At 41.2% G+C, this 24,750-nt stretch overlaps 1 protein-coding gene across 4 annotated transcripts in view; it reads left to right on the forward strand.

Annotated features, from left to right (window-relative positions):
* The window catches only part of LOC147034994 (slit homolog 2 protein-like), a 473,672-nt gene that overhangs the window by 414,248 nt on the left and 34,674 nt on the right, over positions 1-24,750 (forward strand). For all 4 annotated transcript variants that reach the window (XM_085892213.1, XM_085892231.1, XM_085892209.1 and 1 more), the window contains 5 exons: positions 2,791-2,930; positions 9,005-9,098; positions 11,877-12,014; positions 12,214-12,451; positions 19,437-19,567. In XM_085892213.1, the coding sequence (XP_085748339.1) occupies positions 2,791-2,930; positions 9,005-9,098; positions 11,877-12,014; positions 12,214-12,451; positions 19,437-19,567 (741 nt within the window). The remainder of the gene's footprint in view (positions 1-2,790; positions 2,931-9,004; positions 9,099-11,876; positions 12,015-12,213; positions 12,452-19,436; positions 19,568-24,750) is intronic.

Below are 24,750 nucleotides of genomic sequence, written 5' to 3' on the forward strand. Positions count from 1 at the left end.
CAAAAATTGACGGTCGGCCATTTTGACACACTTCCGGTCACATGATCGACATAACCTCCACAATTTAACATCACCACCCTGGCCTAATGTTGTAACCCAAATTTGGTAGTATTCTGACTGGTGGGTCAGGAGAAGAAGATTTTTGAAGAAATTTACTAAGTCGACCATTTTGACCTACTTAAAGTCACGTGACCAGAACGAGCTTTCAAATTCCTGCTACCATCAGGAGAGGAATGTTTCTGCCAAATTTCAGCGAGATCGGCCCAGCGGTTTGGGCTGAGAAGTCAAAAAAGTTAACAAACGGACAGTGTGCAATAACAATACCTTATCTATATATTACTAAAACTCTCATCTTGTATATATGTATGTATGCATGTATATTCCTGAAATACAGCCAAAACGGAACACAATAGCGCAAAACGTTTAGGGCCACCTTACTCATCATTCACCTGCAGTGTGCAGTATCAAGTTTCGTTCAAATCGGGCAACGAAATAATTATTAAAAAATCAATTCCCGATTCAGTGAAGTCCTCTTCGGGAGAATTTGATCAATGAAAACAACCTCATTGGTGTAGTTCGCTGGAGCTATCTATTTTTATTTATTATTTTTATTTTTTGAAATGATATTATCATCAACCGCTGTCACAACGGGAACCTAACGGGTTCATGGGTCGTCCAGTATGCAATTTAAATTCCAGATAAGCTAAAAATGTGATATACTGTCAGACCATGACATTCACGGTTCCACCAATCACAGACCCCGTACATTCGCGGTTCTTAAAATGTGACCTGCATACTTCACATACATAGTCACATTTTTTTTTCGTGGTTTCTGTCGGTGTATTTCGGTTTTGTTTGTTTTTGCGGGCGTATTCACAGGGTTATCTTCTTTTTTTTGCATTGTGCGTTTTCTCTGCAGGCATATTCACAGTTTTTCATGGGATTTTTGATTTCCCCTTATGAATCATGAACCGCCAAGAAGCGATCACTATTTTCCCATTGAAACAATGCGCTGACATTCACAGATTAGACATGCTTGGCAATTTTTCAGGAACTTATCCTCTGTGAATGTCAGAGTCCAACAGTACATGTATATATGTATGTACATATGAATATATATGTATATATATATATATATATATATATATATATATATATATATATATATATATATATATATATATATACATACACACACACACACACACACACACACACACACACACACACACACACACACGCGCACTAAAATTAAACTTCTGGCTCAGAGTTTGTGAAAGACATAGAACTGCCCCCTGCTTAAGTTATGTCAGCTGTGACACTGCTACTGATTGAGTGCTGAGCAAATACTATCGTATAGCAGTGCCAAGCCCCAACATACTAAATCAAAGGTTAGGATCTGAAGTAACCAAACATGGTACCTTTGTGTAATTCCGAGTCGCTGTCCTGAAAGTATGGTGCAGAGGTAGTGCACTTATCTTTGAGCTGGCTAGTCTGTGTTTGATTCCCGACATGACTATAAACTTGCGGATCTGTGTTTCACTGGCGAGGTGTTTCATCACAAAGTCCAACTTTTCTCAGATGGATGGAAAGCTGGGTGCCCCTTCTGCTGGCCTCATGTAGTAGACATAAAACAATCCCATGGTATATCTTGTGAAGGTTAGACGAGTTGTCACTGCCACCTTTTTCAAATTCCAAATTCCTGCCACCTACAGTCAAACGGCAGGCCTTGCTCATGAAAGACCTTGGCCAGAAACATTCTCAGCTGATCCTGTAAGAAGGTGGGACTAAGTAGTAGTGGTAGTAGTTGTTGTTATTGTACGAGCCGTAGTAGTAAGTAGGGAGAAAAATGTTTCGACAATGGGCTTTCTTGCTTTGAATATGGACATTGATGGTGTGTCTGTCTCTTCCTATGTTATTGTTCACCTGAAGAAATGCTTTCATCTTCATCATGATCTACATCCTCATCATAAGCAGCTTCTTATGAACCTTTTTGAATGTGGCTGGGCATCATTCTGTTGTGGGTTACACGATTTTCCTTTTGCATGAGCGCCTAACTGCAGGCAAAGCATCCACTGTGCAAACTCTTGTGATCTCTAATTTGCCGCGTTGACTCTGATTTTATTTTGGCCAAATTTTTGTCAAATCAATCTGTAACAAAGTTTGCTTAATTTTTAAAGAAACATCAAATTTAATGAAGAACAAAATATGTTTGCACACGTTCCTGAGCCACACAGTGTTATGTTGTTCGAACAACTCATTTCATCTGAACACAATCGGGTTGTGATAACGTAATTGTAATACTTAATACGTATTGTTAAAAAGTGTCGTTTGTAACAATTGAACCTGTATTAAAACTCTTTTGGTTAAACGTTAAGTGTTCGGCAGACTGTGCCTTCGATGTATGTCAGTCGAGGTTCGTGCACATCTGTGATGATAATGTATCAAGTCATCATGCCTGCGAAATGACCACTGCTCTAGGATTACATTAGGAACGTCAGGTACAATTGCTGCAGCATGTTTTGCTTTCGATGATCAAGAATGCAATTGATGCTCTCCAACGCTCACTTCCTTAATGCCTCTCCTCGGTCTCGCTTTCCCCGTACCGTACAAGCTATCACTCCTCGTCTGACCGCTCTACTTCACCGCCAAATTCCCTCGACCACCCCGCATGGCTTCAGGTGTACTGTGTCGTTAAGGAAATATAATAAGTAAAACTTGGCCATGCATTGTGTATGGTTGTGAATATGTACCAAGCTAAAATGTCACTCCCTCTCACACTGAAACCAGGTGCACATGTCCCGTTGGATTTGAAGGCAAACTTTGCGAGAAAAACGTGGATGACTGCAAAGGAATCGAGTGCGCAAACAACGGCACATGCGTCGACGGCGTTGATCAATTCAGCTGCCAGTGTACCTACGAGTATACAGGTAAGTTAGCCCGCTCGTCCTGAGGCCGTTGTGATTACTTTTCGACCTGCCTCGTATCCTTGAAAATTGAACGATGGTCACCTTAGGATGCTGCCTTTCTTGAGAAGCAACTCGCGTTCGGCACTGGAGTGATTATAATCAGAGGCAGCTTGGGATTATATAACATTGGCCGCCGGGGGTGGTTGCGATGAAACCGATTATTCGTGTATTATTTGTGTTTTATTCTGCGGCATGTTTGCAAGAAGGAAGTGTTTTGCTCATTTGCTTTCACATTTTAGGAAATGTACCATTATATTTTATGTGTGTGTGTGTGTGTGTGTGCATGCGCTATGCAATGGAGCACACATGTTACACCTCTCTTTATGCTACTTGACATCTATGCACAAACCGGTTTTATTCCCTGCACTGCAGAGTATTTCGGTTTTCTTTTTTTCCCCTCTTAACCACGCATTCTAGTGAACTGTGAAATTAAATTAACTGAAATGTAAAACTTGTGCAGAGATGAAAGCTGTAGGAAAATACTTGTGTTCCGCTTTCTGACTCTGTGGTTGGCTACGCGACATTCCTTTAGTAATCGGGCTAATGATAAGTCTGGACTTCCATCGGATTTACTAATCTTAAAACTTTTGCACCGACTCGATGAGCAGCTGATCCAATGGATCTGGAGAAACTCAACTGAATGAAAAGTCGAGCGAGGCCGACAGCCTCTGAAGCACACGTTCTGGCCGATGTCATGTACAACTGTTTTATGGAATTACATACAGTGATATCAGGCTATATGTTGTGTAGCTTGATTTCCTCATCATGATGGAAAATTTTTCTAATGACATCTGATGAGATTGTAATAAGTTGTGCATCAGATCCCATGAGAAATTGGAGGAATCTTTTGTTTTTTAATGGGATCTGATACAAATCTTATTGGAATCTCATCATCTGCTCTTTCTTGGCGAGATAACTTCGAGCATGCTGGTTTGTTAACTAAACGCAAAACGCTGATTGATCAGAGTGCACTAAGTCAGCTGATACGGTTACTCAGCAGCACACATCGCAGGCCTCAGGAGGGAATCTGTGAATTTGGAGTCGGTGTGCAATGAGTGTGCGGAACAGCTGTGCTGAAAGGAATACAGTCATACGGAAATGCTCGACAGCTATAAACAAAACGAGCAATAATTTATGAGTTTTTAAACATCTTGATTAATTAGGCAGTTTCCTGGAAGGCTTTGCCATTCATTTGTGAGTCATTGGGAATGTGTGTATTTTCCACTGACATGTCTAGTTGCATTGGACTCATGGAGACCCGGTGTGAAGAGATGACATCAATGTTTTCCTCTCAAATTATTGATAATACAAGGTGTCTTTAAGAGATCTCGGTACCAGGCATCATTTTTAGCTTGTCTGCAATTTACATTCCATATAAGGTATTGTCATCGCGCGCCATCCGTCCATCCGTCCATCCGTTTCCTTTTTCGACTTCTTTGGCCAAATCGCTCACCCGATCCGGCTGAAATTTTGCAGCAACGTTCCTCTCCTCTGGTAACAGGACTTGCAAAGCTCCTTCTGGTCACATGACTTTAAGTAAGTCAAAATGGCTGACTGAGTAAATTTTTCCAAAAATCTTCTTCTCCAACCCCACCAGGTAGAATGCTACCAAATTTGGGTTACAACATTAGGCCAGGGCCCAGATAAGTTGCAGGTCCAGTGGTCCTATTTTTTTTCTTCTACTGTGACATCGATCTATGATGTTGTAGTTAAAGCCACCGAATGCTCTCAGCATACATCACTGCAGCGAGAATTCACCAAAACTACTCACTGGAGTAAATAATTGTTCTACCAACTTATCTCCTTTTACTATGGCAGGACAGTTCAGAGTTAGCATATGTGCATTGTGTATCATGCTATCAGGAAGTCAGATTCAGGAAATGTGCTGACTTGTCTTCCGAGTGTTTCCCGAACACCATGTCACATTGTAGAGTACGCTTTACTTTGGATATGTCACTAAGGCTGGTTTTCTCTTCCTGGTCGCACTTGCTTGTGGGTGTTGATGATCCCACGATATCTTTTTACACAGTGGGCCACCTTGGCCAAGTAACAAATGCCTGCATCCTTTGCTGGCCAAGGTGTGATTTCCCGTCACTGATCATCATGATGCCATAGAGCAGATGATTGTCCAACCAACAAGCACATGTAGACAGCAACGACCTACAAAATACTAACTTCACAATGCAGCAACGATGTTATTCATTCCCCAATGGAAATTAAAAAAAAAAATACGTTAGTAGTACGGCAGATGAAATTGATGATGACGACAAAACATGTCATTTTGTTGTTGTATTCATAAGATAACCTTTAACAATAAAAGACTGCTACAACATTTTAATGACGGCTAGTTTGCATCCTGACACTAAATTCCCTGAAGTATTTCTACTGTTTTTATATATATATATATATATATATATATATATATATATATATATATATATATATATATATATATATATATATATATATATATATATATATATATTTTAAAATCCTCATTATACTACAAGTAACCACATTAAATGAAGTGGAAAAAGGTCACTCGGCTTTCAGCCACAGATGTCAGGTTTAATCAACCTCCTGCCCTGAACTACCCTCGGGTAAATCCCTTTCTGTCTCCGCTGCTTCATCCCGACAGGACATTGTGCAGCCAACAGCCTTACCTGCCAGTCTCCTTTATCTCTCCGGAGCTTCTTTGTTTGCTCTGCTCTGTGTGTGGTGCTTATCACGGACATAGTGAGATTGCAGAAACGCCAGGCTGAATGAAATACGGACCTTGCATGTCAAACCGAGTTGCGCCGTCAAACCTTTCTGAAGGCCTCAAACTTGAGTTTCCTCATATTGACATTTATTTTGCCATTTTAGATAAGTTTATCAATTTCTGATGGAGAATTGAACTCATCAGGAGGATTACAATAAGTCTTGTAGGTTTATTCATTGTGTTGCCTGATAGTTTGGTGGGAGCATGTATACCCACCCCTGTATTGTCTGTTAGTTCGTTAATTTTTTGGCAAGATTCGATCTTGCTATAGATGTTGTTTGATGTAGATGTCTTCGTAAGCACTACATTAAGGAGCGTGCCTTCCTGTGAAGAGGGTGATGAGCAGGTTTCCCTTTCCTACTGCTACTCTCTTGTGGACGTCAACAAGCCCACAGTGTCTCTCACATTAAAATAGACCTTTCTATCCAGTGCTTGAGCCAAAATCTACATTTGCTATCCGGGACAAGCATTTGGTTGAGCACCTGACCTAATTATGAGCCTTTTTTGGTTTATATCTACTGTGGTCGTCCCATGAGACATTTTTTTTGATAAAAAGACAGCCTCGAACAAAAAATGTGATCACATCAGCAGTCTTTCGTTAAGAAAAATGTATAAATTCCTAAAAGCATTTGTCTTATAAAATACTTGGCTTCACCAGGTTTGTGTAATTTTTTTTTAATACTTATTTGTTATTTATTTATTTACTTAATTGCCTGCTTTCTTCTTGCCATTTTTTTTTATTATTATTATTGTAAAGTGCATTTGTACGTCAACAAACTGCATTGCAGTTCTTCAAAGTGATTGAGATTTGCCGGAATTACGGAGATGGAGAAAGATGTGGAGACATTTAGCCTTTCGAGTAACAACGAGTTTCAGCATAAGCACACTTTATTTCCATATGTACTTGCTGTTCGTGCTTTTAAACTGTATAATGAATGGTATAACATTGTGTTTCCTTTGCATTTTACCATTCCTGCTGTTGTCATTATATACACCCTGATTACATGTGGGATAACACACAAGGGTGGACGTTGACTTGGTAGCATTGGAGCATTACATGTGACTCAACAAATTATGAATTTGGCATTTAAAAAAAACAAAAAACACGTTATCATTCATTGCAAGAGCAAAGCCTGATAGTTTCACTTGTTGCTGCAACAATACAAATGGACGCTGCAAGACTACTCTACAAGTGTTTCACAATTAAATAACCACATGCAGTCTTCTTTTCAGGATCACAGAATGCACAAAAGCAATTTAACCTGTTCAAAATCTGACCAGGGCCTGGCAGGACAGCCAAGAAGTGTGTACACTTGGCTTTGAACTGTCGAGCCTTGGTTTGAATCTCAGCCCAGCGATAAACTGTCACCCTGGTGGATTGCATCGAGGGCGATGCATCAACATGTCCACCATCCATCAGATGGACGTTAAGGCAGAAAACTCATCTGCTAGTACTGATTGGTGGTGGACATTAAATATCCCATGACGTGTATTGCGAATAGCAGGCATGTTATGGCCAGCATTCTGACCTACTGTAATTCCAAAGTCCTTCCACCTTCCATTGAATATCTTACGTCAGACTGGTGACCTGTCTTGTATTTGTTGTCTTATTTAAGCGTTTATCGACTTGTAATATGTCCTAGAACTCCGTAAAGTGCATAGGCCACTGACTATTAATTTATTTATTAATTTATTATTAAATCTGGCCACTTGTTGCCAATGTAATATCATGTATTATAACATCCTTTCTCCATAACTGCAAAGCACTACTCAGGCTGAATGATCATGTACAGTTCGTTCATCGATGTGCAATGTCTCCCATTCTCCTTGAAAGAGGCACTGGAGATTTTATTTGGAATCTCTTGAAACATTGGTTTCTTGCTATTTCAGTAACACAAGCTTATTAACTAAAATACAGATTTTAACTAAAAAGTAAACAATAAGCTAAGAAAAAAATTACTTGTTGATTTCATACATAATGGGTTATTATAATCTGCATATCAACCTCCAACTTCCACATCACTACGTGCATAATGAGTTTCCCTTGTTGAACCATTTATCTTTAAAAATTAAAGAATTATACAGAATATCTTCAAGATAACAAGTGGTTAATTAATTTTTGAGAGGGCTTATTGAACAAGGCAGTGAATTTGAATTTGGAAATGTAATCAACTGTGCACGTTTGAATCTTTTCGCATTTTCCTCGTTAAATTTGTCTTCATGAGTGCAGTTTGTCTGAGTACTGTTCATCTTCTTGAATCTGTCTTATTGAGCATTCTTTTTAAAATCGAAGTATAATGTTTTTGACTTTTTGAGCAACTTTGTGACTATCCTTTGAGACCAGAAAACATGTGAAAATAGAACTGCACTCGCTGGAGCGTAAACCTCCGCTAGGCTGAACAGTTTACGTTTTGTATCCCACTGACAGGCAGGATCTGAATCTGGACCTGATCCGAAATCGAATCGGCTTGTTCTTGTCAAATAACCAACTCGTCCACCAAGTTTCGTCCAAATCCATCCATAACCTTTTGTGATATCCTGCTCACAGGCAGACAAACAAACAGATAAACAGCGGTGAAAACATAACCTCCGTCCACCCTTGGCAGTGGGGGGAATACATGCAGCTTAAAACAAACAAACAAAAAAATGTCAATTTTGTTTCAAAACACAGATTAGTGCATTCTTCAAGAGAAAAAAAATCGTGTGCTAAGCATAGTCAAAGATAATTCCCATGTCGGTTGTCATGGAAGCTAAAAGTTTGTTATTGTAACTGTGAAATTTGAGTTTGTTCTGTGTTCTGTAAACAAACATAGTGGGAGGTGGTAGCGTTCCAAAGAGGGCCTAATTGTTGAGCAGGGATTACATGAGTTTTGAACACAGTTAATGTTCTTGATGAGATGAAAGCACAAATAAGTGAGCTTAATCCCACACTCAGAAAGGGTCAGCGGAGGTACTTGACCCATATTTACAACAGACATTGCACACTGACATCTGGAGTGCAAAGCATTCATAAATACGCTAAATCTGATGTTAGCATTGTTTCGTTTAAGTGTATAATTAATCAATGCTTGATCTCCCATCCACCCCATTCGAAACAAAAGGAATGGCAAGAATTATTTTTTGTGTACTTTTTCTTTCCTCCATCTCTCTCACTCCCTCCCCCCCCTGTGAATTATCCTCAGAGTGCAAGAGCAGAGCAAATCTATTCCAGAGCAACAAATAAGTTTAATCACATCATCTGTCGCTTTTGTCCATTTCCTATCCCATTGTTCAGGCCAGCTTTGCAAAGAACATGTGAATCTTTGCCTGCCAGAACTGAACCCCTGCCATCATGACTCCAAGTGTATCATGACGGAACTTGGTTACAAGTGGGTTACCTTTTATTTTTACCTTAAAAGTATTATCTGCCTTTGATAAAATCTCACAAGTTGTGTGACAGTTTCACCGTTATTGCAGTGTGTCAACAATGCCTTTTGATCACAAAATTATTCTTCACCTTGACATCTCGATTTGAAGTGGTTAATGAATCCCATATATCTTTGTCCAGTGAAACATCTTCAATGGGTAGCATGAAAGGTCCGCAGTTGACTCGAGTTCCAACTCAGGTTTATTTATTTTGTGTAAGGCAGTGAACTGTGCCAGGGAGCATGTTCACAGAATTATGAAAGATATTGTTTACAATATGCCTCTTAGGATGGTTGAGAAGGACAGCCGAGAGGTAAGCAAACTTTCCTCTGAGCTGTCTAGCCTGGGTTCAAATATTGGACCAGCTATAAACTTTCATCCTGGTGTTTCGCAGGCAGGATGAGGCATCAATGTGTGTGCCATCTCTCAGATGGACATTAAACTGGGCGTCCCATCTGTCAGCATTATTTGGTGGACATTAAAGATCCCATGGTGTCCTTCGTGAAGAGTCGGCGAGCTATTGCCGGCACCATGGCCCTGTTCTAAATTCCTGCCATAACTGGTTGCTGGGATGGCAATGGCTTACAACACCATGCAATCATTCCCGCAAAACTACTTTGGCAGCACCTACGCTCTGTAAAGAGTATCGTACGCCTCATCATCCTACCTCTCAAGGCCTGAGGGTCATGTTTGGGTTCTGATTTTATGTTACATACTGCTGGAGATGTACTGTATATTGTACTACTGTTTGGGCTCTAATATGTCCATTTTCCACTTCTTGGACTAACTGTGCCAGGAGATGGGGGAGAAAGGGAGGGGGGAGAGTTGTGAACTTATAACTTGGCCATGCTTCTTTCTGTAACATTTTCTTTCGTTAATTTGATTTTGTGGTTTGTCTCATCCAGCCTCTTTCCATGCTGTAGCCTCACACATGTGGCACCAGATTCATCTATTGAAAGCCCCACTTTCACTGAAATCTAGACAATATATATCAGGACTTAAAACATACCTCAGAATAATTTTTTAAAACGTTCTCTTTGCTCTCCTCTAGAACATTGGTCATCTTTCAGCTGTCCATGGAACATAACTTTAGAATACACTAGACGACCCATGAACCCGTTGGGTTCGCGTTGTGATGATGATGAACGTGGTTGATGAAAAAAAAATCATTTCAAGAGAAAAAAAAGATAGCTCCAGCGAACTATACCACTGAGGTTGCTTGCATTGATCAAATAATCCCGAAGAGTACTTGACTGAATCAGGAATTGATTTTTTAATAATTTTTTTGTTGCCCGATTTGAATAAAACTTGATACTACACACCGCGGGCGAATGGTGAGTAAGGTGCCACTAAAATTTTTGCGCTATCGTGTACAGTTTTGGCTGTATTTCGGGAACATACATACATACATACATACATACATACATACATACATATATTTATATATCTGTACACAAGATGAGAGTTTTAGTAATATATAGATGTCACATAAGTGACAAAAAAGTGGCTTGCATGGCAGGGTCTCAGTGGTCCAAATCACCTTCCCGCTATGATTCAGTCATAACAAATACAGAGCGATCAGCCCTTGCAATTGTCCAAAAAAAAATCTACTTTAGTAAACTCAACAGATTACCATGGGTATATATACACTGCTTGGCATTCATCTGTCTGTGTCCCACACTGTTTAATGAGGTTTGGTTAATTGCAATAACAGGTGTAATACATTTCCTACCACATTGTGGTTGAAACATGACCTCGGTCTTCTGAATAGATGAATTCAACAGGACACTGATTGAAATATGCAAACCACCACGGGAACCAAGGAAGAGCTGACGTTTTGGGTGTTAACCCCTCGTTTTAGTGAATCATTCATTCCCAAAACGTGACCTTCCCACAGTGGTAGCATTCCTCAGTTAACATCCTGTTGTTTTCATCATTTATCTTTCTGTCCACTGATGCTGACCAACAGCAGTGTTCAACAAGAAGACACTCGTTCTTCATTCAAGTCATTCTTCTTATGATTGATTGTGAGACCATAAGGCTCTGAGACCTGTGCAAATCAATCTGTGTTCTGGATGTCACGAAGTGTGTTTGCCTTGAGAGCACATCCGTCGGCACATCGGAATTTACACATTACCACCTCCGTAATGTATTTCCTCGCGCAAAGTCTGCAAAGTTTGAGTCATATATTGCTATTGATACAAAACTGGATGTATACCCCTTTTTCTCGTCTTAAAAAGTATACAATAGTGTTGTAGAGGAGATGGTGCGGAACAAGAGAGGGTCCGTAATGCATCCTGTCCTCCTGCGATTTGCCACACTGAAAGGATCTGATGTGTGAAGCCTTTGTCTTTCACACAAGCCATCACACCTTGGTGGAAAGTGCTTATGATAACAATTTTGCTTGGGAAGCCAAACTCTGAGCATCAGCTCCCGCAGTCATTGAAATATAAAAAAAACTTGGTGAAATACACAAATATTTTGAAGAGCTTCACATTTGTGCTCTTCAAACTTCTCAATGTTTACTTACTCGTCGTACCACTGAATTGCTAAAAAAAATAAGCGTATTTTGGAATAATTCTTGTCGGAATTTAAACTCGTACCCTTTTCTGAAAACTGTGATGTACGTGTTCAACAAAACATGCCTCTGTAATGGTATACATGTAGAATTTTAATACAACAGTGAATGGTTTTGACGTGTGGCGTTCGTGGAAGATTGTGACACGCCTCCTTGACCGCAGGTGTGAATGCCCTCCCGGCTACCTGGGAGATCGCTGTGAAATTGATTACAATGACTGCAAGGGAAACAGGTGTCAGAATGGGGCCAACTGTATCGATGCCGTAAATGGCTATACCTGTGAATGCCCTCCAGCATTCAGGTGAGCAATGCAATAATTATTTCTCAACTTCTTCCTTGATGTTCTTACCAATTAAAGCAATCATTCACATAATGGGTTGGCATCAGTGATGTTAAATCTTACGAACGGCTTGATAAATGATGCTTATCATGGTTAAACTAACAATTTGTTGTCATTTTTATTCCTCCCATTCCTCATGCTTTGTTGTGTTTGACAACAGCGGTCTATTCTGTGAGATCCCACCAATGGTGTTGCCCAGGGCAAGCGTGTGCCAACAACATGAGTGTGAGAATGGTGCGCAGTGTGTAGAGCAACAGGGAGAGCCACTCTGCCAGTGTGTGCCTGGATTTGAAGGGGAGCGCTGCGAGAAGCTCACCAGTGTTAACTTTGTCAACCGCGATGCATACCTACAACTGCCTTCCCCTCAGCAACCACAACATGCCAATATAAGCCTACAGGTAGTTATAAACTTTGACGATGTGAGGACACTTCACATAAATGCTCCACACAATTCAATTCCATTTGCAGGTGATTACGTTTTGTCACATTATATTTTATGTTCAGACTTTATGGTCAACAAGGAATTGAAAAGCTTGGAAAAAAATTAATGCTGGACATCTTTTTTTTTTCTTCTTTTAATCTGAACATCCCCTACTTTTCATCCCCCCCCCTCCTTTTTCCACATATTCTTCTGTTTTCATAGCAAAACTTTTAATGTTTAAATTCCCTCTTATCAAGCTCTACTTCAATCATGAAAGTTGTCATCTCTCTTGCTTTAGCCGAGGGTTATACATGTTCGTGATAATGGCTTCAGTGTTTGTTAATCCATAAATGTAGTTGTTCCCCACTAAGAAACTTTTCAAAGGACGTAATCTGCCCAAGAATGCTCGGTGCACATGTGCAGAACCACTTCGCAGCAATGTTGATTGGGGAATGCCAACAAATATCGTGAGTGCGAGATAAGGATTGTTGCCGAAAATATCTCACAAAGCTTCTAAAAAATGCTGAAAATACTTAGAAAATTAACAGAGAGAAAGGGGTATGCCTCTTCACAATTAAGGAGTGGGAGAACTTTCTCTGCTCATCCAAAAAGCTGAGATCTCACAGCTACTCATACCGCAAAAACTCCTGAAGATGTGGGCCGATGCAAGGGCCAAACTGTGGATGAGCACGTTCTATCCAAACCATCCACCAATCGCTATCAGTGGATAGACTTTGAACCTTGCTGGAATGCATCCTGTGAAAATGGCAGGCTTGGTGGTTTCTTTAATGGGTGTCTGCAATTGGGAAGCTGATGCTGTACATAATTACTTACAAAGTAATTGTTACCAACTCTTCAACAAAGCTTGTGTTAGTGATGTGAAAATACGCAAAGCTTGTGCCAGCTCTTATCCACAGTCGAATGTATGAGGCAGACCTCACTGCAGGAGACAGCGTATCAGGTTTGGGTGCTTCTTAACAGTGATGGGAAGGTCATATCTGGGACTTGTGAACGCACAGATTAAGTTTAAAATCAACTTTTTTAATTATTATAGTTACAATTAATCATGTTGTGTTGTGTGGGAAGTGGGAGCTGTGAGGGCTGTTATATATGTAAGTATTACTGTATTGTACAATGCTCCTTCCCAATTCCATATCCAGGTAATGCATGATGTCATCGCCAAGCACTGAAGGAAGGGACTACTCAGTTTTTACTTTGTTTGTTACTTACGAAATCTTTAGATTTCGTAAGTATATTGATGACTTCCGTCCTCTGTTTGTGTGTTTGTGTGTGTGTGTGCATGCATGTTTGTGTGTTTGTTTGTAGGCACGATAACTCGAGAATGGAAGAAGCTACCAATGTCAAATTACACCACGTGATTCAGGAGGCTGATGGCTAGTGCTGATTAGATTTTGGTCAAAATCGGTCAAAGGTCAAGGTCACAGTGAGGTCAAACATTCGATTTTTGATGGTTTGGTACAGAATCATCGTAGAAACTTCTGGTTTGCGTCGCTACCTTCTCTGGAGACAGCTTTTATTAGACAAGGTCAGAGGTCAAGTTGACGATTTCGTAAGTACCAGTCTATGACTGGTTGTTTGTTTTTTGGCTGGGCGATATCTGTCATCCTTTGAGCTAGGAAGCTGAAATTTGGGGACAAAAGTTACGATGTACTTTGGAAAAAAGAATTCTTTTTTATTTTTTTATTAAACAATTCATTGATGAATTACTTAATTATTATCAATTTATTAATTCCTTGTTTATTTTCTGTCTCATCTGGGCAATACCTTGGGCACCTTTTGAGCGAGGAAAGTGATATTTGGACATGACAGTGAACACGTGATTTGGCTATAATGGGTATTTTTGATTTATTGGCAAATCAATTAATTGATTGATTATTCATTTTTCGATGAATTACTTAGTTTTCAAAAAGTTACAGATTTGGATGAAACAAATGTGTTTTTAGTATGCTATTAGCCAATTGATAAATAAATTAATTATTTTACGATTACTTTTTTTTATTTTAATTATGCAAGTAATCAATTAATCAATCAATTATTGTACACTGCTCCCTCACAATTGTTTCCATGTGCTGCACAGTAGCATCGCCGGGCACCAAAGTTGCCCTGGCAATGTCACGCGCTGGAGGATTTGTTATTTATTTCTTTATGTATTTGGCATGGGGGCGGTGTACTTTGAATGTATCTCCACTTGTTGTTTGTTTGTTTGTGGAGCCAGAACAGAAATTACACAAGATTGTTGCATTTATGGCTAAAAGGAGGTGTGTGTGTGTGTGTGTGTGTGTGTGTGTGTGTGTGTGTGTGTGTGTGTGTGTGTGTGTGTGTGTGTGTGTGTGTATGCGTGCGTGCATTTTTGTTGTCCACTCCCACCACCTGCTTGTATTAACAGGAGATGGTAGGAAATCAACACCTCTTATCCACAGGTATTTCACGAATCTACTCTGCTAGAAACCCCACTCCCTTCCAGAGCAGCCTGGGGGTGGGTCAGATGGGGGATAGTGGGGGAGGAAGGGGGTTGTGCCCATGACCTGACCCTGGGTACTACCAACATGTATGCAAAATTTGGTAGATATTGGCCCAGCCCTGTTTGTAATTTTTTGATGATTTTCAGACTCACACACACACACACACACACACACACACACACACACACACACACACACACACACACACACACACACACACACACACACACACAATTGCCTTATTTAATGTACATGTAGTCGGATTTTTGTGAGTCCAATTTGCATCCAGGAACACACAGTTCTGGTTCACGATATTAGAAATGTCACTCTTTCAGTTAAATGCTGAAAATTATGTGAAAAGACTTCTGTATTTGACTTACAGATTTTTCCCTCACAATGGCAGGTTAACGGTGTCCCAGCTTGTGGAAGTGGAAGCGATCATTCACTGAAAATGCACACACAGCACATAGTGAAAGGCCTCATGAGCATTCATTCATTTTGAAAGTCCTGTATTCCTAAAGCCCCTGTCACACCTTGACGTTTTAACCAGCGTATGTCGACGTATGAAAAATTTGGCGAATACGCTGGCACATGTCGAACACGTTATGGGTAAGTTTTGTATACATTAAGAGCACGCTGAAGCACGCTGGCATACGTCGTAGTACACGCTGGCATACGTCGTAGTACATCGAGCTCGTCGACATATTTTAAGCATGGTCAAAACTTTTCGACGTATGCCAGCGTATGACTCACACGTTCCGCATACGCTGGCCATAAGTTGTAGGCACGTTATGCGATCGTTGACACACGTTACTTGTAAGTTACTCATAAGTCGAAATACGTCGAGGTAATGTTTAGCGTACCCAAAACTTATTTCTAACCTATGAATAACGTGCTTTGAACCTATGTGTAACGTATCTCCAACGCATATTGACGTATGTAGACGTATTTGACGTCTTCCGGATGACCACAGAACTTACTGAACGTGTTTCTAACTTACAGCTACCGTATAATGGCATATTAGCAGCGTTTAGGGGAATTGGTATATAAAAATGGGGTACACAGGAGGAACCATGGTGAGTGTTTCAGACTCCATGGTGAGTAGATGTCCATGTCATCCGAGAGATGGAGGATCCGGCAAGGCTGAGACGACAATACCTACTAGCTGTCCTCCAACATCAACATGACCTCATCGATTTGACACTGTACCAGTTGCGTGCCAATAGAGCCGGGAGAAGAAGAGGTGAACGGAGGAGAAGGAACTGGGTGAGACCATGGATCGGGAGGCGACGGCAGTTTGGCATGTATGACCAGCTCATGGTGGAACTCAGTAACGAGGAGTTCTTCGAAGTTTTCTTCGGCATGACGGTGATGTTGACACTTCGATGTCTCGTGCGGTTATGATTTGAATCGTCGAGCGGCAGCCTATTAATAGGTCGGTCGGTTTTTTTTTATTAGTTAGTTTTATTAGTTTTATTAGTTATTTTTATTAATAGGTCGGTGATCGTCGGCGATACGCTGCCGCACTATGCATAAGTTAGACTATCGTTGGACATAAGTTGTGAATGCCGACAACACGCTAAGCATTCTTTGGTATAAGTTATCGAAACGTTTTGTATACGCTACTAATACGTTATGCATATGTCCAACTCGTTAATATATGCCCAAAACTGAAAAAAAACATCAATAGTTCAGCGTACGCCAGCGTTTTAGAACAATTTTGATACGTTGCCATACGCTGGCTAAATCGTCGAGGTGTGACAGAGGCTTAAGGTGTGTTTACGTAATGTACATGGTCACCCATTTTTACCTCTGCCACTGAAGTTTGGCAGAGGTTGTTTTCACCCTGTATGTCTGTCCGATTGTCTGTCTGCCTGTCTGTCTGTCTGTGAACAGGATATCTCAAGAAGTTGTTGATGGATTCAGATGAAATTTGGTGCACACGTTGGGTGTGAGACAAGGATAAATTGATAAGATTTTGGTGACAATCTGGATCCAGATCTGGCTACTAGAATTTTATTGATTCTTCGCCATTGAACGATGAGGCCAAAAACTATGCATGGCGTGTATCTCAAAAAGTTGTGGACGAGTTATGACAAAACGAGGTTGATGGGTTGGTTAGGTGACAAGAACAACAAGAACTTGGGTCCAATTATTTTGACACAACTTGGTGCAAACAGATTGAATTTTGACCCATGGTTGTTGTACCTTGTGTGTTCTACTCAAACACTTAATTACACTTTTTTTTTTTGATTACGTGCTGTAATAGGCTACTGAATGTTCAGAGTTCTTACTGTTGTTGGGAAGAAGCTGTTTTTGAAGCGTGTTGTTTTACTGGTAGGTGATCTTTCGCATTATCCTGAAGGGAGAAGTTGAAAGAGATGACGTGCGGAATGAGAGTGATCTTCAATGGTCGTACTTGCTCGTTTGATGGACCGTTTCCAGTGCCAAGTGTCGATGGAGTTCACGGCCGATTATTTTTTGCCAGAGTTGATGATGATGATCCTTTCCAGTCTTTTCTTTGTATGTGCATCAGCCAGCATACCTTAGTGATGGAGGCTTAGATTATTAATACGTCTTCCTGCAATCCTTACTCCAGCCTCGACGTCATCAAAATTTCATTTCCTCATGATGTACTCACTCGACAGATTGAACAAGTAAGGGGAGAGAATGCAGCCCCGTCTGACCCCATTTAAAATTCCAAACCCTTTGTCTCTCCATGCTCTGTTCTTACTGTCGCTTCTTGTTTCATGTACAAGCTTCTTATCAGACATAACAGGTACTCCAACATCCCCATTTCTCTCAGCATATGTGATCACGTTAACTTGGTCGAGTGATCAGTATGCGGGAACAAGGCAGCACTCGATGGTGTGTGTAGGAGCTTTTTATGGTAAATCGCAGTCATTTGAAGGGAATGGGCACAATTTCACAACATGGTTCTCCATCCTTAAGGAATGGTAGAGGTTGGGAAGAGTCAACTGCCCGACAGGAAGAATGCTGTGTTGCAAGCAGCAGCAGACGTGACGGCTTTTCGTCTGGTCCGGTCCATTGATAAACTATGAAGAATACAACTGATATATACGAATAGCCATCTAAAGGGTAAGAAGCAAACCCCTTCACATTGGTATTCTGGCTTGAATTCCACGAGTGTACATGGCTGAGGTTGGATCTGGCAACAATCATGTTTATGACACGTTTCATGATTAGAAGCCAGTGCTTTTTTACAGACCAATCGAGGATCTGATTAGACATGGGGCAAGATGCAGTTCACAATGTAATAACTTCAGATACGGCCCCAGATCCTGGAATCAGTTAGGAGATGCTCTTTGGAAGGAATGCAAACAACTGGAACAGGACTTCTTCCAGTGACTCACCAACAACATTCCAAGGCTTTGCAGCAAGTCTGCTTTCAGCACCGAGGGTACACACACCATATGTTGAGCCTTAGAATAGGAGTACGACTGGTTACTTGTTTGTGCATCTTCCTTGAGTTCCATCACCGGACATGGGGAAAAAAATATTCGCTGCCATTATTGCCAGGCATTCCACTCATTAGAATTTCCATAAAATTCCCGTGATTTTCAGATGATGATCACTAATAAAAAATAAATCTCTTCTTTTCTTCGCTTGTATCGAATAATGTGTCTCTTTTTGAACACCAATCTTTAACTCCGCAAGTTTTCTTTTCCCCTCGAATCTATCGTTGTCGTCCATTATTTTCTTATTTTCAATTTATTGTTTTCCAACCGGTTTGACTTGATGAAAAGCTAACCTGTTCAAGTCTTGGCATCGATCGTTTGGGTACACTTGTATATCGGCTCGCATTTTGTCTACAAAATAAACGGTTTGGCCATTTGGAGGGCGGGGCGGTCAAAATGATCGTTCATAACTGCTGTGGATTCAGTTTTGTTGAAAAAAATAATACACGAGTAAAGCACACACTGCTTCTTTCGGTTATTTGGTTCACGGTGCCGGCATTCCGTGTTTTTCATGCCGATGTTAATGCCTAATCCATGTAAACGAAAGCTTTGCCTCAACCATGATTTTTTTTTTCTCTCTCTCTTTTTTAATCTTGAGGATGAGGGAAAGTATTGTGCTGTTTCCTTGCAGCTCTATGCATCATGATTGCACGGACAGCTCAGGTTCGGAATGTGATGTTGAGTGTGTGGATGTATTAATGGATGTGGCATACCATGCTGGCAGTAGGGCTGTCATCAGACTGCTCTGTTTTGTACCAGACATACCGGCGGGGCCACCTTCATGCTCCACCCTCACCACCATAATCAGAGTGAACACTGACTTCCTCGGCATGTCGCTGAGAACAGAGTGCTGATTCACCTCGAGCCCGCTGTGCCCCTGCCATGGCTTGTTTGTGTTTGGTTTAAGGGTTAGGGGTTAATGTTTGTGCCAGTGTTCGAGTGATACATGTATGCATACTCACTCATGGACCCATTATTTTTGTTTTGCTGTTCCATGGAGGTGGCTACGGATGAAGACAGTGGGGTGCTGTTATATAACGGTGATAGGGATGGAGTGGCAGTGGAGCTGTTTCATGGCCGTGTACGAGTCAGTTACGACAAAGATAATTCTCCCGCTGCTACCCTTTACAGGTACCGATGATAAATCTGTATAGCCTTTAGGTTTCCTGATTATTCCCTCCCCTAAATGTTTCGTTCACGTTCATGTCCGTCGTGTCGAAATACACAGTCAGTGAGAGTTGAGTGACCCACAGATGTTTTTGTACCAATACGTGAATTCGTTCATGACCTAAAACGTGAGTTGACCACACTTTTATTCAATGACGTTGCAAATTCGTTTTTCACATTATCTATCTATTTCTGTTTCCCCATTTCCTATTTTCTTTCATTATAGCTGCAATGCACTGCCCTGATTGCTTCGGAGATTGTTTCATTAGTACCCCCAAATCCATTTCCTTTGCAATACTCCTGTTAAATTGTCCCATTTTCAACACCCTCCTTGCCTCAATTATTTCCACGTGCTCTTGTGGTTTTGCTTTAATCCACATTAAATTTCATTTCCATTTCTCGATCTAACTCCCGGCGGAATGCAACTCATTCTGGATCTGTCATTGATATTCTCAGTTCTTCATTTATTCTCCATGCCACTTTGAGGAGATTCCTCATATTTACTTTAGTTGGAGCATCTTGTATTCTTTACACCTTTGGCAGTTAGATGTCTACCAAGATGTTCGTCAAGGCCGAGCATGATTTATTTATTTATTTTTTATAACGGGGACAAAATTGCACATTTCTTGTTCACTTGGTTGTTATCCACTTATGATTCAGATACAGTTGAACATAATCAAAGGATTATTCATATTTTACAAATGATAAACTTCAAAACATTAAATGCAGTTACTGTTTGAAACTGTACTCCAGCGACAGAAAACCCAGAAGGTACACAAGATGTGGAAGATGCGGGAAGGGTGGGTCAGGTGGTTTGTACGCAATAAATATAAATGAATACCCTAGTAATTGATTAGAGTATTTACAGTATTGATAATGGACACAATTTTATATTTTAATCTATACTGAAACATCCCATTGAAAAAAGAGTGCAAGTGTTCATAACATGTGAGTAAGGAGAGAGAGATTTGAAGAATTTCTTAAATTTGAGTGCTAAAGTAATGACCCGTCCAGAGTATCAGCTGTGAACTATCCGTCATAGAGGTTTCGCCCCTCTAATCACAGAACCTCTCCAAATAAAAATAGCGGATCCACAACAGCAGTTAACCATATACAGTAGATATAAGAAAAAATATTTAAAAAACATTTAAAAAAATGTAAAAACATAAAGGGATGAAATATCAAAAAAAAAACAAATAAGGTAGGAATGACACCACATTATGATGCCACAATACGACACCGCAATCCTCTTATGGATTGCCATCATGACATCTTTTGCCATTTTACTTTTGTTGTGGGATTGTGATGGATGAAGAAGAATGACAATGAAGAATGACACCACGTTACGATGCCACAATATGACGCTACAATCCTCTTCTGGTTTCGCATCACGACATAGTTTGACGTTCCTCCATCACAATCCGACAACAAAAGTAAAATGTCAAGAGATATCGTGATATTTACTAGCAGAGCCTAACCGTCGCTTCGCTGACGGACCAATTAGTCATCCTGTTTGCCAAAAAAAATTGGCGTGAAGGAGAAGGAAAGGAAGACAAATTTACCCTTGCATAGAGTGCTTTAACACCGACTCGCCACCTCCCGTCCCCGTCCTCACGTCCCACTCCACCCACTTCCGCCCATTTGCCTTGATGTCCCTTACCACAAGAAATGTCTCACACACGATGACAGGCTTTGACAGGCCCCTCCTGCTTTTAAAAGCAAATTGTAATACCCTCTGCCATGACCACCAGGTGGCGCGACACGGTACAAATTTGCATCGAGAATTTACACTCCCCCCACCCCAGACACACTGCTCCTGCACACCCCTGTGTGATGCCTATGTTAACTCCCTTACAAAGTTGTTTTTGTACCCCGAGTTTGGAATTTGTAACTTAAAAGATGCGGCCATGTATAAGGAACAAAGCCAGAGAGAGACACACACACACACACACACACACACACACACACACACACACACACACACACACACACACACACACACACACACACACACAAAAACAGATATAAAAAGGTCCAAGTGGTTTAGAGCTTCAACTTATCATGGGTCTCATGTGTGATGGTGTTGGTGTTAAGGTCTGAGGGGTCAAAAGGGCCTTAAGTGATGTGAAGGTCTGAAGGTTCTCAGTGTCAACAGGATATATAAGGTCGAAAGGGTGAAGGGACCTAAAGGTGTCTAAAGTGTGAAAAGGGTCTTAAAGGTAAAATATGTCTTTAGAGTCTTAAAGGTAAAAGGGGTCTGAAATATCTTCGTGCCTTTTGTGTCTTCAATGTCTTTTGTGTTCTTGGGGTCTTCTATGTCATCTGGGTCTTTTGGGACTTTGGAGGCTTTTGTGTCCTTGAATCATGTGTTTACAGAGTTCCTTGCATCTTAATGGCTTTAATCATGCGTCTTATGGGTATTTTGGGAATTCTGGGACTTTTTCGTCATCTGGATCTTTGTGGTCTTCGGAGTATTTTGGGTCTTCGGAGTCTTTTGAGTCATTACGGTCTTAATTTTTGTGTTGGGCTCTGTCCCACATGGGATTGTAGCTGCCGTGTGCTTTCGTGTGACAATTGGGTTGCAGTGCTTCCTCGGGTTCAACTTGTTCCATCACACCTTTTGCAAACTTGAAGTATTCAACTGTATTTTGGCAAATACTTTAATAGCAAACTTCCTGTTGGTCAGAGTGTGTCTTGCGAGCTTCACTTTGGCAAAGTCACCCTTCCTGATCGTATTGGGGATCCGGTAATTGGCAATCTGTGACTGATCATCGGCCGCAGAAGGGACCGAGGTCCGGCAGTGTGTTCCACCACCACGCACTCGCTTGGACATAGTCGTCATATCGGGGACGTAAGTGGTCTCCATCCCACTCGTTCACCGTCGGGAGCAGGAATCGTGCGGCCATGTTGCTCTTCCCGAGGCCGTCCTGCTTATTCACTGTAGGAAGTGGAGTTCGCATGACCAATTTTTGTGGCAAACCCCCCTTTAATGCCCTCTAAATCGGAAGATCTGGATGGTAGGCACAACTCCATGAGACCTTACTCTCCTGATGCATTGTACCAAATTAGGTCCGTCTCGCTCAGGTAGTTGTACCAAATTTGGTCCATATCCTTCAGGTAGTTGTGGAGATGTTTTTAGTGAAAATGAGGGATTTGGAGAGGGGGGCCGAAGCCCCCTTTCCGGGGGAGATATAGCCATGAGGAGCACAACTTAGAGTTCGGTCATGGTACCGATGCCTCATGGTGAGTTTGGTCCTGATCTGTCTGGTGGTTACTAAGAAGAAGGTTTTTGAATAAAACACCAATATTTGGGGCAAAACCCGCCTTTTATTTCCTGCAAAGGGGGCGCATCTGGATGGGAAGCAAAACCCCATGAAAGCTTGCTGTCCTGATGCATCATACAAAATTTGGTCCAGATCGGTCAGGTAGTATGTGAGAAGATGGTTTAGTCAAATGTAATGGACGTACGTACGGACGGATAGCTGGACACCGGGACCCACTCCATGAGCTTATTTCGGAGAAATAACCAAAACATAGGGGCAATACCCCTGGGTGCTCACTTGGTAGTGGCTGGATAAGATAACCATGGAACCACTGGTAGGCATGGATGAGCCACAAAATATATAACGGCAAAGAAAGTAAAAGCTATGGATTTTTTTATTTTTTTATGCCCTGAACAAGCTTTGGTACATCATGGGTGATAAAGGTTGTGGTTAAATTTCATCGAAATTGTGTGTGTGGTTTCTGAGAAGAAAGCAAATACCTCTTTTGGGGGGAAAGTCCCTCGTAGACCCCCCTAGACCCCAATTTTTTTAATGGTGTGAACAATCGTTGGTACATCACGGGAGATAAAGGTTGTTGTCGAGTTTCATCGAAATTGTGTGTGTAGTTTCAGAGAAGAAAATAAATACCTATTTTGGGGGGCAACCTTATCGTACACCCCCTTGGACCCCAACTTTTTAATGTTGTGAACAATCTTTGGTACATCATGGGTAATGAAGGTTATGGTCAAGTTTCATCAGAATTGCACGTGTAGTTTCTGAGAAGAAAGCAAATACCTATTTTGGGGGGCAACCCCCGTAAGCCCCTCTGGGGCATGATTTTTCTTTTTTTATGCCATGAACAAACTTTGGTGCATACACGGAGATGAACATTGTGGTAAAGTTTCATCGAAATCTGAAGTGTATTGTTTGAGAAAAAGTCGCAAGTATTTCTGGACGGACTGACAGATGGACAGACGGACGGATGACGCACCATCCCGTAAGCTACCCAGAACTACATTCCACGTGAGCAACAAACGTGAAGTTGTCTGTGAGTGAAGTCGTCCGTGAAAGCCGTGTGACTATATGTCTATGAATTACATACTGTTTGACTGTCAGTTGCACCATGACTACACTATTTGAATGTATTTTTCGATCATTTTGACTGCTGAGACCCCTTCGACCTTTGAAGACCTTTTAAGACCCCCAAGTCCCTTAAAACTCCAAAGATGCCTATGACCCTTAAAACCCTAAAGACCCTGAGGACCTAAAAGACCCCGGAGACCCAAAAGACCCCGAGGACCCAAAATACCCCTTAGACCCAAAAGACCAAGAAGACCCAAAAGACTTATAAAACCCCATAGTGGTCTCCATCTTACTTGTTCACCACCAATCGAGGGGAAAAAGCACCTGAGCTCCAAAAAATACTCAAACGGCCAAAAAGACCCAGAGGATCCAAAAGACCCCAATGACCTACAACACCCAAAACACCAAGAGGACCAAAAAGTCCCTGGGGACATAAAGGACCCAAAAGACCCAGAGAACACATAAGATCCAAAAGGCACAGAGGACCAGGAGGACCCAAAGGACCCATAAAACCCAAAAGACACCAAAGACCCAGAAGACCCAAAAATCCCAAAGGAACCTAAAAAACCCAAAAGATTCAGAGGACCCAAAAAACACAGATGACATAAAAGACCCAAATGACCTCAAGGACCCCAAAAGACCCAAAATATCCCAAGAACCGAAAAGACCCAGCAGACCCAAAAGACCCAGAAGACCCCTAAGGACCATAAAAAGATGAACTGGTTAGATTTTGGGGTCAATAGGTCAAAGGTCAGAGGTCATGTCAGGTAAAAACGTGATACTTGAGAACAGCTGAAGGGA

Source organism: Eptatretus burgeri, chromosome 1 (assembly GCF_056783735.1).
Source record: "Eptatretus burgeri isolate ZD-2024b chromosome 1, Ebu_testis_v1, whole genome shotgun sequence".
In the NCBI taxonomy this organism is placed as follows: domain Eukaryota; kingdom Metazoa; phylum Chordata; class Myxini; order Myxiniformes; family Myxinidae; genus Eptatretus; species Eptatretus burgeri.